General features: G+C 37.8%; 1 protein-coding gene across 1 annotated transcript in view; it reads left to right on the plus strand.

Annotated features, from left to right (window-relative positions):
• LOC149172506 (uncharacterized) overlaps positions 1-13658 on the plus strand; it is a 287733-nt gene that overhangs the window by 90235 nt on the left and 183840 nt on the right. The window contains exons 6-8 of the mRNA XM_089426345.1: positions 7627-7683; positions 8275-8378; positions 8554-8671. Coding sequence (XP_089282471.1) covers positions 7627-7683; positions 8275-8378; positions 8554-8671 — 279 coding nt within the window. The remainder of the gene's footprint in view (positions 1-7626; positions 7684-8274; positions 8379-8553; positions 8672-13658) is intronic.

Here is a 13658-nt window from a genome sequence, read left to right on the forward strand (position 1 = left end):
TTGTCTCCATGGGTCCCCAACTGCTAAAAGTGGGCTCCTTTGCTCTAGCGTTAAGGGTTTCTTTAGTGCAAGAAGCCCTTTCTAGTCTCTAATGGTGAGACGATCTTCATCTGGGTTGTGAATCAACTACTGCCCATCAAGTTGTGTCAAGGCTAGCTTAGGGGCATGCTGGGTCCAATTGTGGCATCCTGAAGAATCATCAAATTTGGAATGAAGTCAACCAATGTCTTGGGTGCTGGAGGTGCTCCAGGATATGTGTCATCCAATGATGTTGCTAGGAGGCCCAAGAGTCTCAACGCTTCACCTATTTGTGCCAATATACTTCTCTGGTGGGCTTGGATACTTGTGGAACAGGTGCTCAAGACCTTGGTTGCTGAACCACCTAATATAACAACATGGATTCCAGTGAAAGCAACCAGTCATCAAGGAACAAGATCATTAATGGATCTAAGTGAACCAAACTTGAATGTTAATGGCAATTTAAAACTTTAAAAAAGGATCCCCTTCCAAAATTATGACCTTGTTCTTGCAAAGATATTTTCTCCCTAGATGGGGGTGGCTAAAGGTCAACCCTATTAAGTGCTTCCGACCCCCAAGGGGAAGTAACATTTCCATTGATCCACCCTTCAATTCATAGTTGTTAGTGAAAGTGATGATGGTAACGAAAGGGATAAGATTTCATGGCCAAGTGCCATGGTCAAAGGGACCAACCAATGGGGGTGTCTGCATCTTGAGTGTATAGATGTGAGGAGGGAGCATTCATAGATGCATGAGTTACTAGCTTGGCCTTTGTGTTTCTACCCCTCTTGTGCACATTTTACTTGATTTTTCTTTGTATTGTTGCTTATAGCTGAAGGGTTAGAGCTTGCTTTGCCGAAGGGTTAGAGCTTGCATTGTAAATCAATCCCAACACCCAGAAAGCTGGGCCTGAAGAAGCATAAAGAGGAATCCAACGATGACGAGCACTACTCTAATGGCGTGAAGGATTGGAACTGTGAATTCCCAGATTTTATGCCATAAATCCGCTCGCCACTGCATGTTTTGATCCTGGATATAACACTGTGTGTTGTGTGTTATCACCGCTTCCAACTAACACCTCCCCCATATATCCCCTCCTCCATACCACTCCTTCCCCATATAATCCCTCCCCCAATAATACCTTTGTTATATTGCTACCAGAATTGCATTTTTTCAGAATATTGCTACTACGATGTAGTTTTTTTTTTTTTTACATCAGAAGTCCAATTTTTTCTTTTGGCAGCAAAGTAAATTTTACACTGTAGACATTTTTTACAAAAAAAAATGCATTCATTGATATCTATTGTGGGAGTGGTTCTCAACAGGAAGGAGAACTATCTTGAGTGGTCTCGGAAGATCAAACACACTCTCATTTTTAATGAGCTGTGGAAAGGAGTTTGTGTTGGAGAAGGAGACAATGAACCAGCAAAGCCTACCTTAGACAAGGAATTCGCCATTTGGGAAAACAAGAATAGCAAGGCCTATGCCTTGATTGCAGCATCTGTAAATGAAGAGGTGAGTCGCCATATTTCACCATTTTCGAATGCTTTTGAAGCCTTACAAAAATTGAAGGAACTCTATGACTCACACTTTGTGCTTGAAGTTGTCCAACTGATGATTAAATTGTTCAACCTTGAATTACAAAATGATGATCCTCTTCCTCTTGCATTAGAAGTAAAATCTATTTTGAATGCTATCAAAGTCACTAATGTTGAACTAGACATTTTTCTGATAGCTTTTGTCAAGGCACTTTACCCCACTTATTCAAATTATCTTGAGTCATTGTAAGCAAATGGAAACCTCAAAGAAATTGCCTTTGACTCCCTTGTGAATAAATTCGCTAAGAGAGAGAAAGCTTTTGGGAAAAAGACAACTCCTCAGTCTTTTGAAGACGCTGTGTGTCTTGCACATAGAGAGAAGAATCATGCTCAAGATTCTTCCAGAGGAAGAGGTGGTCGAAGAGGAAGAGGAAGAAGAAATTTCAGAGGCGAGGGGGTAGACACTTTTAAGGAGAAAAGTTTGATCTTCATTGCATACATTGCAATAGAGATGGATCACATGATGCATCCACATGCAAGTTGCCTTGGGATAGAATTGAGCAGGAAAGAAATCAACCCAAAGGTAAAACCAATGACAAAGAGAAAGGTAAAGCACCTGAATCCGCTCACTATGTTGTGGCACATTGTAATATTGGATTAAATGAAGACTTGTTTAATGCTTCACTTGCTTCTTGGAAAAATGATTGGTTACTTGATTCAGGAGCAACTTGCCACATGACTTTTAGTAAAGATTTTTTTGAAGAATTTATTGACAATGTTGATGGAGTAGTATACTTTGCAGAAAAATCAAAACTCAAGCCATCAGGGCTTGGCGCAATCAGGCTCAAATTGCTTGGTCTTCCAGACTTTCTTATGCATAATGTTTTATATCTCCCACAACTGAGGAGAAACTTGTTATCCCTGGTACACATCCGCTAGCAAGGACACTCCATTCATATGTTTGATGGCAAAGTTGAGGTGAGAAAAACAGCAGATCACTCACTTGTCATAACGGGGATAGAAGAAGAAAGGCTTCTCAAGTTGCAAGGTACCTCTGCTCGTGCCCAAAATTTCTCATACAATTCTCATTATGATGAAGGTACATTTCCATCAAGTCTATTATGACATGCTAGATTTGGACACTTGAACTATGAGAACCTTCATTTGTTGAAGAAAAATAGTGTTACTGGTTTGCCTACAATCCCTAGGAAACTTAAGCAATGTGATGCTTGCATTCAAGGAAAGCATAACAAACAGTCTTTTCATGATTCATATTCCAGAGCACGTAGAAAACTTGAACTCATTCATTCATATTTATGCGGTCCAATGCCTGTTCCTTCTGCAAATGGAAATAAATATATTATGACATTTATTGATGACTACACCAGAATGTGTTAGGTTTATTTATTGAAGAACAAATTTGATGCTTTTCAAACATTCAAGAAGTTTCATACATGGATTGAAAATGATGCACAATCTCATATTGGATCTATTCGAACTGATAATGGAAAATAATACACTTCAAATGAATTTGAAAACTATCTTTGCCAACATGAGATCAAACATCAAACAACTGTGCCTTATAATCCTTAACTGAATGGAGTAGCTGAAAGAATGAATAGGACAATCTTAAATATGGTACATTCCATGATGTTTTTCAAGAATGTAAAATTGATGTTTTGGGCTTATGCAGTTCTATGTGCTGTATATGTAAAGAATAGATGTCCATCTAATGCTATTAGAAACAAGACTCCTTATGAAATGTGGTATGACCACATTCCTTTGGTAAAGCATCTCAAGGTCTTTCATTCCACCTGTTATGCCTTGATACCAAAAGTACATAGAAACAAACTTGGTGCAAGGAGTCGTAAGTGTATCTTCTTGGGGTATTCAAATACTTCCAAAGCATACCGTCTTTATGATGAAGTTAATAAAAAGTTTGTTGTATCTAAAGATGTAATCTTTCTTTAATCTTCCAAAACTGACAATGTTGTTGAGCAACAACTTCATCTCTTGGATAGATTCGGACATGCAAAATGATTTCAAAAATTTGATAATCAGATTCCACATCTTGAAGGGGGGATTCCTATACTTCTTTGGATCAATCTGTGGAATCTTCTTTTGAAACACTCTCCCCCACATGAAACTCCAACCACTGATGATACTTTGAGTGATGTGATTGACAGAATTGAGAGACTCAATCTTGATTCAGTCCCAACTCAATCAACTGAGCAGTGTGGACCATCTCAGAAAGGTCCCCCAAAGTGGCTGACAAAAACACTTGAAAGTGTTCATCCTGATGAGGTTGGAAAGATAGGAACAAGAAATTCAACCAGGCAAAATGGAGGTGATGTAGATGATTCTGATTCACTTGTTGATATGGATGTTTGTTATGACTGTGAACTGAATTTGTCTACAGATTTTGAACCAACTTCCTTCAAAGAAGCTATTTCTCATGATGAATGGAAAGAAGCGATGTAAAAGGAGTATGATGCCTTGATAAAGAATGGCACTTGGACGTTGGTTGATCTTCCATTGGGAACAAAACCAATTGGCTGCAAGTGGGTCTACAAGAACAAGTATAAAGCCGATGGCTCACTTGACAAGCACAAAGCCAAGCTTGTGGCAAAATGTTTTGCACAGAAGGAAGGGGTCGATTATGAGGAGACTTTTGCCCCCATAGCAAAATGGGCTTACCATCCAGGCACTCTTTGCCTTAGTAGCCAGATCTGAAAGAGAATGTTTTTATGTCCCAGCCTAAAGGATTTGCTATGAAGGGACATGAACATAAAGTATGCAAACGTGTGAAATCCTTATATGGCCTAAAGCAGGCACCACGAGTCTGGTATGAAAAGTTAACTGAGCATCTTCTGAAACTCAACTTCAAACATTATGATCTTGATGATGCAACTTTGTTTGTCAAGAAAGTTGGCAAAACAGTTGTATATCTTGTAGTATTTGTAGATGATCTTTTGATGACATGGAACAATGAGAGCTACATTACATCCATAAAGAAGGAATTGAGGAAAGGTTTTGAAATGACTGACTTGGGCTATGTTCACTACTATCTTGGTATTGAAGTAACTCAACATCTGAAGTCTATATTCCTCTTTCAAAAGAAGTACTTTGGAGATTTGTTGAACAAGTTTGGCATGGCTGAGTGCAATCCTTTGAATACTCCAATGGAACAAAACTTAAAGCTCACATCCATTGAAGGAAAAGAATTTGAGGATGCAACGAAGTATAGACAGCTTGTAGGAAGTCTCAACTACCTAACTACTACCAGACCAGACATTTCGTTTGCTGTTGGAATCCTCTCCAGGTTTATGAAAAAGCCTTGTGAGGGACATTGGTTTGCTGCAAAAAGAGTTCTAAAGTACTTGAAGGGAACTTAAGACTTTGGACTCAACCATACACATGTGGGCGACTTCAGCTTGATTGGATACTCTTATTCAGACTTCGGTGGAGACAAAGAAAATGGGGTATCTACTTTAGGTTATGCTATGGGTCTTGGATCAGGCGCTGTCTATTGGAGATCACACAAACAATCAGTTCCAGCAGATTCCACAATAGAGGCAGAATATGTGGCAGCAGCTGAGGCAACAAAAGAAATTGTGTGGCTCATGAAAATTCTGGAAGATTTGCAGGTAAAACAAGTACATTCAACACCACTCATGATTAACAACAGCTCTCAATAAAGTTGGCCAAGAATGCAAAGTTCCATGATCGAATGAAGCACATTAATACAAAATACCATTTGATTCGACATCATGTTGAGGCCAAGACAATCCATCTATGCCATTGTTCCACTAATGAGTAGATTGTAGACATCTTCACCAAAGCGCTTGGAAGAGAAAAGCTTGAAAGATTCAGAACGATGCTTGGACTCATCAACATCCCTTCAGATTAAGGGGGAGAATGTTGACACCTAATCATGGGGATTGGGTGAACACTTGTAAATAATGTAAATAGTAAATAATGGAAAACGAAGAATCATCAGGAGGTGAAACCCAAGAGTCACTCCCTCATGTATATAACCATGAGTAATCTTAATGAATAAGTACAATTGATTTGAGGAGTTACCTCCTGGCCTGACATTATCTTATCATTATATAAAATATTTTACTTCCTCTTTCTTTCTCTCTATATATAAAGAGGAAGGTGTTCGACATACAAGGTACATAATACATAAAAATATGTTGATTGGTGTCTCTTTTTTAGATTTTGAGGCATCTTTGAAGGATGTGATAGATTGAGAATTCTCTAAGTCTAGATTCATGGTGTGAAGAAGAGTGGTTGCTTTGTCACATTAACTAAAGTTGACCCTTAAATCATAGAGATTGGGGTATGTATTTCACATCATACCAGTGTGTTTTCCTGGGAACAAGGCCTACAAAACTTAACAGATGGAGGACTGTTGAGGCTAGCAATGGATGTGCCTTGGATTTTTCCAAGATCACAGTTTTTGGGACTGTTTTCTTGGCAGGAATGTTTTTGGAAAACATAGAAACAAGTGTACTCTTATTGTGCGATCAGCTAGAACTCTAAAAACCAGGTCCCCAGATATCATAAACATTAGCTAGTTGTGATTATAGTATAACAAAATGTGAAGTTTCCTCCTAATGCCCTGGAACTAGAGGTTGAATCATTGTCTCTCTACTATAATAATATCACTATAGCTCTTAATCTTTCCTTTGAGTCTAGAATCATAGAAAAAGAAAGTCCAAAGAAGAGATTAACAAGGTGAAGACTATCAGGTCCTTGGGATTCCTCCAACTATTACACCATTGTAGGTGAAAAGTTGGTTCTTTGGATTCCTTCTTGGATTCAATGTCAAATTTTGTTTTGTCCAGGTTAACTATTAGGTGTTCTGTATCTCAAATTTGATAAGAAAATAAACAACCATTACCACCTAAGTCAAGGTGATATTATTTACAAAGTGGATAATTGCATTAACAACATTGCATAGCACACAACCACCATTTGGGTTTATTGACTTTGAGATAAGATCCTCTAGCTCAACAATGTAATATAGCAGAAGAGTGTGGTTGAGACATCCATGAGTGACACCGTAGTGCCGTGAACATTATATGTTTGTCCTGTGCTGGTGTGTGCCTGCACAAGGATCCTCATATGGTCATGAAGATAGTGACAATCTCCTGTGGAATCCATAAATCACTAGAATTTGGAAAAATAGATATTGAGGGACACAGTGCTGAAGGCTTTGAGAAAGTCGATGAAGCACAGTTCTAAAGAGAGTTCTCAGAATCAAGTTATGATCCACTCTCTTATAATTATATCTGTGTTGTGCTGGACCTTTTCTGTTGTTTTCTTTGTTTAACCAACCGAGTGATGAGATCATAATGCATTATGGTGGATAACTTGGCTAGAGCATGACCAACCATAGTCTCATAATTATTGGGGTTATGCTGATCACAAGATTTAATATGAAGCGAGCTTGTTGAGCAAGTCAGCAATATGCATTGCTGGCAATGCTGGGCTATCCTTAAGGAGCTTAGCTCTGAATTTTTAATGACTCCTGCTGAAGCGAATTGAAGTTTAAAAGCTAACATTGATCTTGTGGACATCTATCTGTGATTATGGTTGGGGATTGTACGAAGAGTCAAGACATTGTAAATAGAGGGGGCATAATTAACCAGGTAGAGGGATCAAGAATTTCAGAGGTGCTTTTCGAGATTGAAGATTAACCAAAAGGATTTAATCTTAAACTTATGGTGAATTAACATTTTCTTTTCTTTCGCCATATAATCATGCTGTTTTCGTCTTCTTAATAAAAGTTTAACAATATAATGAGAGATTTGCATTTGTTTGACATTACTACAATATTTAACATGTGGGTTAGATACTGAAGAAAGTAGATGCTAGAAACCAAAAAGGTTTGGCTAACTGTGATCACCCATTGTTTGTAGCACGTGTGTATGAGAAACATGAAACTCTATTATTGTAGTAGTTGTTGCTGTTCAGTAACACTTCAGATCTTATCTTTTCTGTTTCAACATGATAAACAATTTAAAAATTCAAATTGATTTGGGTTACTGTACATTTTCAGGAAGCGGAGCTGGCAATGCTGGAAGCAAAAGATAAGGGGAAAACAAAAGTGGAAAATGTATGTAGCGTTCACAGGCTTATTTTCTAGTGCATAGAGAGGCATTCAGCGTCTATATCAGCTTCTAGTTAGCTCTAATTTTGTATGCATGGTATCTGAACATATTTTTTCCATTTTTGTGACATTTTCAGTCGTCTTCTATTGTAAGTAAAAAATTAGTTTGTTGGATGTCAATCTATTCTTTACCTTGTAAAGAGTTCTGTTTTTCCTTTAGAACAATACACCTGCACAGAGATACATGTATTGGCCTTTGACATGTTTGAGTTATCACATGTTTCAACTTTTACTGTGAGTAATAATTTTTGTGTTGGGAAGAGTTTTGTTTTGATTTCAGAAGGGCATTGGAGTCATTTTTCCAAGATGGCTGAAATTAGAGAACTATTTTCTGTGGAGCTTGAAGCTGTAGTTTTTAGTTGGGAAGAGTTTTGTTTTGATTTCAGAAGGGCATTGGAGTCATTTTTCCAAGATGGCTGAAATTAGAGAACTATTTTCTGTGGAGCTTGAAGCTGTAGTTTTTAGTTGAGGCAAAATGCTCAGAAAAATGTCTGTTGAGGCATTTTAATACTAACCTCGTTACTTTTGTTGTGACAGTCATCAGAAACAAATTCATGGATAGGTTCTATTATTGCAACAGTGGTTGGAAATTTAAAAATATCTATCAGTAATGTACATGTACGCTACGAGGATGCAGTGAGGTAAATTAAATGTTGTGATTTTCTTTTTGTCTTACAGTTTTCAGGACTGCAATTCTTTATGTTTAGATCTGTGATTAAATCAAGATTCAGGGAAGCCAATAAAACTACAACTTCCCAAAAATTTATATGAACCATTATTACAAGCTTTTGACAGAAGATTTTGCTCTTCATGCAGCAACCCGGGACATCCATTTTGTTCTGGGATTACTTTGGCAAAGCTTGCTGCTGTGACAACAGATGAGCATGGTCTGGAAACATTTGACACTAGTGGAGCGTTAGATAGGCTACGCAAGGTTTTCACATATCCTCAACATTACTAATGTATTTAGATAAAGCTGACTCAGTGTATTCCAGGCTTGCCTATATTTTACTATCTTTGAGAAGCTCTATACTAACAAGAAAGCCGAAATTTTATTATAGAAGCATGTTTACTTCTAGATTTTGAAAAATGAACCATAATTACGAAGGACATTAAAAAATATCTACATGCTAAATACAACCTTCTAAAGAGAGATACAAAAAGTGCAACCAGAGAAACTCAGTACTATACATGTAAGAGGACTACACAAAATCTGAAATGGTTTTCATAAAACGAAATAAAGAAGGGAATGTAGAGTTCTATACTGACTGATAGATATGATCAGTACCTCTTTAGAGATTCCAAATTTTAAGGAAGATATGCTAGCATCCACCCTTGCAGTGAATGCATGGACTTGCAAACTAATACTTATATTAATATACATATGCAACCGACCAAAATATAGAAAAGCAATGATGTTTTGAATTTTTTTAGTATTTTAAGACTATTGAATGGACTTTAATCTTGACTTTGGCACAAAACTTCTGAGAATCTGAACTGTGTCAAAGGAACATCTGTCTAGGTAAACTCTTGTAAGGCTCAGGAAGCCTTTGAGATTATGAATGTCAATGTACAAATTTTTTTTAAATAGAAAGGATACCTCATATTCAAAATCTGGATTACATGGCCAAAACCGTTTTTACATCATCACATCAAAACTTGCTCCAGTCTGTGCAGCTGCTTCCATGTCCCAGTAGAACCATAAAAATAATTTCTCCCCCCGACAAGCCCTATAAACTATAAAAAAACACTGATATCTGCCATAAACCTGGAAGAACAGACCTAATATCACACATAACGACAATACATAAAACAACATTAACCAGGGTTGGACGTCCCTATATCCTCATTGACTGCTTTGCCTCGGCTGTTCGGAGTCCGAACCCACTCCTGAACCGCCTTCTCCTCCATCCTTTTGCGGCTGGGCCACAAGCTCCTCGAGTAACCCTGCTATAGTCTCTTTCACCTTAACAAATATACTGTCACTAATCAAATTAGTCTCCATCCTCACTATCTTTAGCTCCAGGGACTCCTCAACACTCTCAAACTTGGCATTAAAGCATGATCTTGATCCAACATCTCCACCTAGAGAGTGATAAGGTCAAGCCTTCCCATTATTAATTTAATCAGGAATTCGGCGACTCTCTTCCAGTGATCTAGATCCTTCTCAAGGGATTTCCTGTCTTGACCTTCATGCATATCCATTCCAGTGTCCCTCCAAACCACACAGTGATCTAATTGACACTCCAAACTTGTAACAATGAGTGACTCGGGGGAGGGTTGTGAGTCCTTAAATAGACAAATTTCCTCTTGCGCGCAATTATGCTCGTGCCATAATTGCGTGGAGATCCTCAATCTTCAGACCCATTAAATAGACATCCTATCCAAGGTGTTGAGAAATCTAAGGTAGCTAGATTAAGTGATTTATCTTCTTTAATAACTGCTTGTGATGTCGTTTTACTTATCTTAATTAGTTTCTTCCTTGATTAGATTATTATTGTGCTCTTATCATCAAACAACTACCAAACCATAAAGAACAATGAGACAAGAAGACATAAGATATAGGCGATCAACTAGTGCCAAAACCTCTCCACTTGAGAGGAAAACCCACAAGAATTCTTCTCTTCTTATAGAACTCAATTGACAAATTCCAAGAATTATGACCCTTGACCAAGACCCTCCAAGACCAAGTCAAATCTTTCCAACAACTTCTTCCTCAGGAACTTCTGCAATTTCGACTTCCAACAAAATTTTACTGCAACTTCGACCTCCCTGTAGATTCTTCTGCAACTTCAACCTCCCCAATAAATTCTTCTATTGAAACCCTAGATCCTGCACGAGAGAAGATTATGGTAGATTCTTCCTACTTTCTTCTTCACTTGAGTTGATTCTCTCTCCTATTACGGAAAAATATATTCTCTCCCGTTAACCTCATATTTACCTGCACCCAGAAGCACTCCACAATTTGCCATCTTATCGACGACCTTGTTTAGGTGGCGAAGAACATGGAAGAACAAGTGCTGTTCAATTTTTTCCAAATGATAAGCTATTCTTTTAACAATAGAGGGCATGTTAGCATCATATTGGACGTTTGATTATTTGAACATTCTTATAACCATCAAGGAGTCCCCCACAACATTTATTTTCTTTATTCCAAGAGTTAGAGCAAGGTCCAATCCTTTCCACAAGACAAATAACTCTGCCTTTTTATTGGTGGCCACTCCTAATCCCCATGCATATTTTATCTCGGCTTGTTCATTGGGGCAACATAGTACCCCTACCGCTCCTATTGCCCCTGGATTCCCTTTTGCTGCTCCATCAAATAAAAGAATGGCCTCCGTTTGCATTTCTTTCCAGTGATTGAATTCTTCTTGGCTTAATCTTAAACACTGAACTTTTCTCACCTGGGGGCGAGAAATGAAGCTTCCAACATGATCTGTGGATGCGCCTATGCCTAACCACTTCCTTTCAAGTTTCTAGCTGTGTCAGCCCTTCCATTTTTGAAGTATTTATTCCCTTCGATGCTAGCAATTCAGAGAGCAATAACATGGCTTTGATAACAACTGGATTGATCGATGGAAGATTTCCTTCGAATATGCTTTGGTTCTTGGATATCCAAAATTCAAATACTCCAGCATATAAACTTGAATAGGGCTCTCCACGCTTTTTTCGTAATCGAACCCTGTGAGGAGCCTTGATAGGTCTAGTTTATAAACATTTCGTGCCAACTTGAGGGGATGACTAATATTTGAGAAACCTGTCCAAAAACAAATCTCCACACAGATAAAGTAAATTGGCAATAAAAAAAGAGATGAGGGATCGATTCTTCTTCCTATTTGCAAAGAACACACCTTGAAGGACCTTGTATATTTCTGTGTATTAAATTTTCAATAGTGAGAATGCTTCCGTGGACAAGAGTCCAACGGAAAGCTTTCACCTTCAGGATGACATCGTTATTCCATATGGCTCTCCACAATTTAGAAGTACCAAGAGATGGAATACTTCTCAATAAATATATATATCCTTCTTTGACCAAGTAGATGGCTGATTTACTAGTTTTCCATGACCTGGAATCTTTCTCATTTACATGCATCGGGGCTAGATCTTTCAAGAGAGGGATTAGATTTTCCCAGGATGACTGCATCCTTGGAGGAATTCCTTGACATGCCCATCCTTTCTTGGAGCCAGATTCGTCCCACTCTGAAATATCCCTCAATTTTTTAATCCCGTTAGCTTTCATCCATTCAATCAGGGTTTTTAACTCTTCAGAAGAAAGGATAGACCCAAGTAGGTACCTGTCCTTCCACAAATTAATACGAGCTCCATTCCCCACTTGCCATATCAGATTTTCAACAATAAGAGGGGCGACTTTTTTACATAATCCCCATATTTTTGATCCACGACCAGTCCATTTGTTGAGAAATCTAGGGACAACTAGATTAGGCGATTTCTCTTACTTTGGTAACTGCTTGTGATGTTCTTTTACTTAACTTGATGTTCTTGTTATTAGCTTCTTCTTTCACTTGATTATTATTGTGTTTTCTCTTATCAAACGACTACCAAACAATGAAGATCAATGAGACAAGAGGACACAAAATATAGGCTTCTAGCTAGGGCCAAAACCTCTCCTATTGAGAGGAAAACACACAAGAATTCTTTTTTTTTTTCTTATAGAATGTTTAGATGATGAATTTCAAGACCTATGACCCTTGACAAAGATCCCTCCAAGACCAAGTCAAACCTCTTCTTGATGAATTTTTCTTTCACAAAGTCAACACTAGTCAAACTTGCTTCAATGCTCCAGATTTCGGCTTCACTTCAGAAATTTGGTCACTGCTTCAGATCTGTACTTTTCGGCCTTTCTGAAATCCCTGCAATTTTGCACGTGTGGATAGTTTAGGGCAGAATTAGGGTGCTTTTCTTCCTTGCTTAGCTTGGAATTCTCTCCTTAGTATCTCGGCCTGTAAACTAGATCTTGTTGACTCCAATTATTAGTTCCTTAAGGTGACTGTAACTTATGTTATGTTGTAGCAAGATGTGCCCTAGTTTTCTTCGCATGTGTGAAGAATTATGCTTAGAAACAATCCTTGAACTCTTCACTTTCTTCTCCTTTTTATTCTCTTTTCTTCACTAGGTATAAGGTTCCTCTCTTCCTTGATTGAACTTCTTCTTGCTTGAGTGTATCTCGCCAAATGAGGCCGATGGTCTTCTCATATATATAGGTCTAACATCCCTTTCATGAGATCGACTTGTAATTTTGTAGGCCGATTTGTCTTGTAGGGTGACTTTGACTCAAGTAAATTTCCTTAACTAGATACAATTTGCCCAAAAGGGTCTTTAACATATTACAATGACTCTTTTGACTTCTTGACTTCATGACAAAACTTAGAAGCACTCAATGGGTGCTTGTCCTACAAATAAAATGACCTTGAAAATGAAACCCGTGCTTCAAAATTAATAATAATAAAATTTCTTTTCCTCTTTACAAAAATACTTAAAATCATAATTACAGTAGACATAATGAAGACCAAACCTAGTTACACATTTCGACACTCCCTCTTAACTAGGGAGGTATTCATAATCCATACAAGGTAACTGTTAGAAATACTGAGAGGGGGTGAATTAATGTTTCCTCTAATTTTCCCATTTGGTTAGTTCCTTATCATTTATTAACTGAAATTCATATTAAGCATTAGTCATTTAACAAGCATTCATCAAATCATTACATCAATGATAGTACACGAACGATATCTCTCAACAAATGCTTCGTTATGTATGGTTACATAGAATTTACCAAATGAACTGGATGGAAGTACAAAACTTCGCAAGAGTTTTACCAGCAAGGTTGGAAGGAAGCTAATGTTCCCCAAGGGATTAAGAGTTTTATAGATCCAATCTGAAGGGGTCTTCAGTCCCCTTGT

This window comes from Pinus tabuliformis, chromosome 4_2, assembly GCF_031772625.1.
Source record: "Pinus tabuliformis cultivar Carrire ecotype Pingquan chromosome 4_2, CPIR1, whole genome shotgun sequence".
NCBI lineage: Eukaryota > Viridiplantae > Streptophyta > Pinopsida > Pinales > Pinaceae > Pinus > Pinus tabuliformis.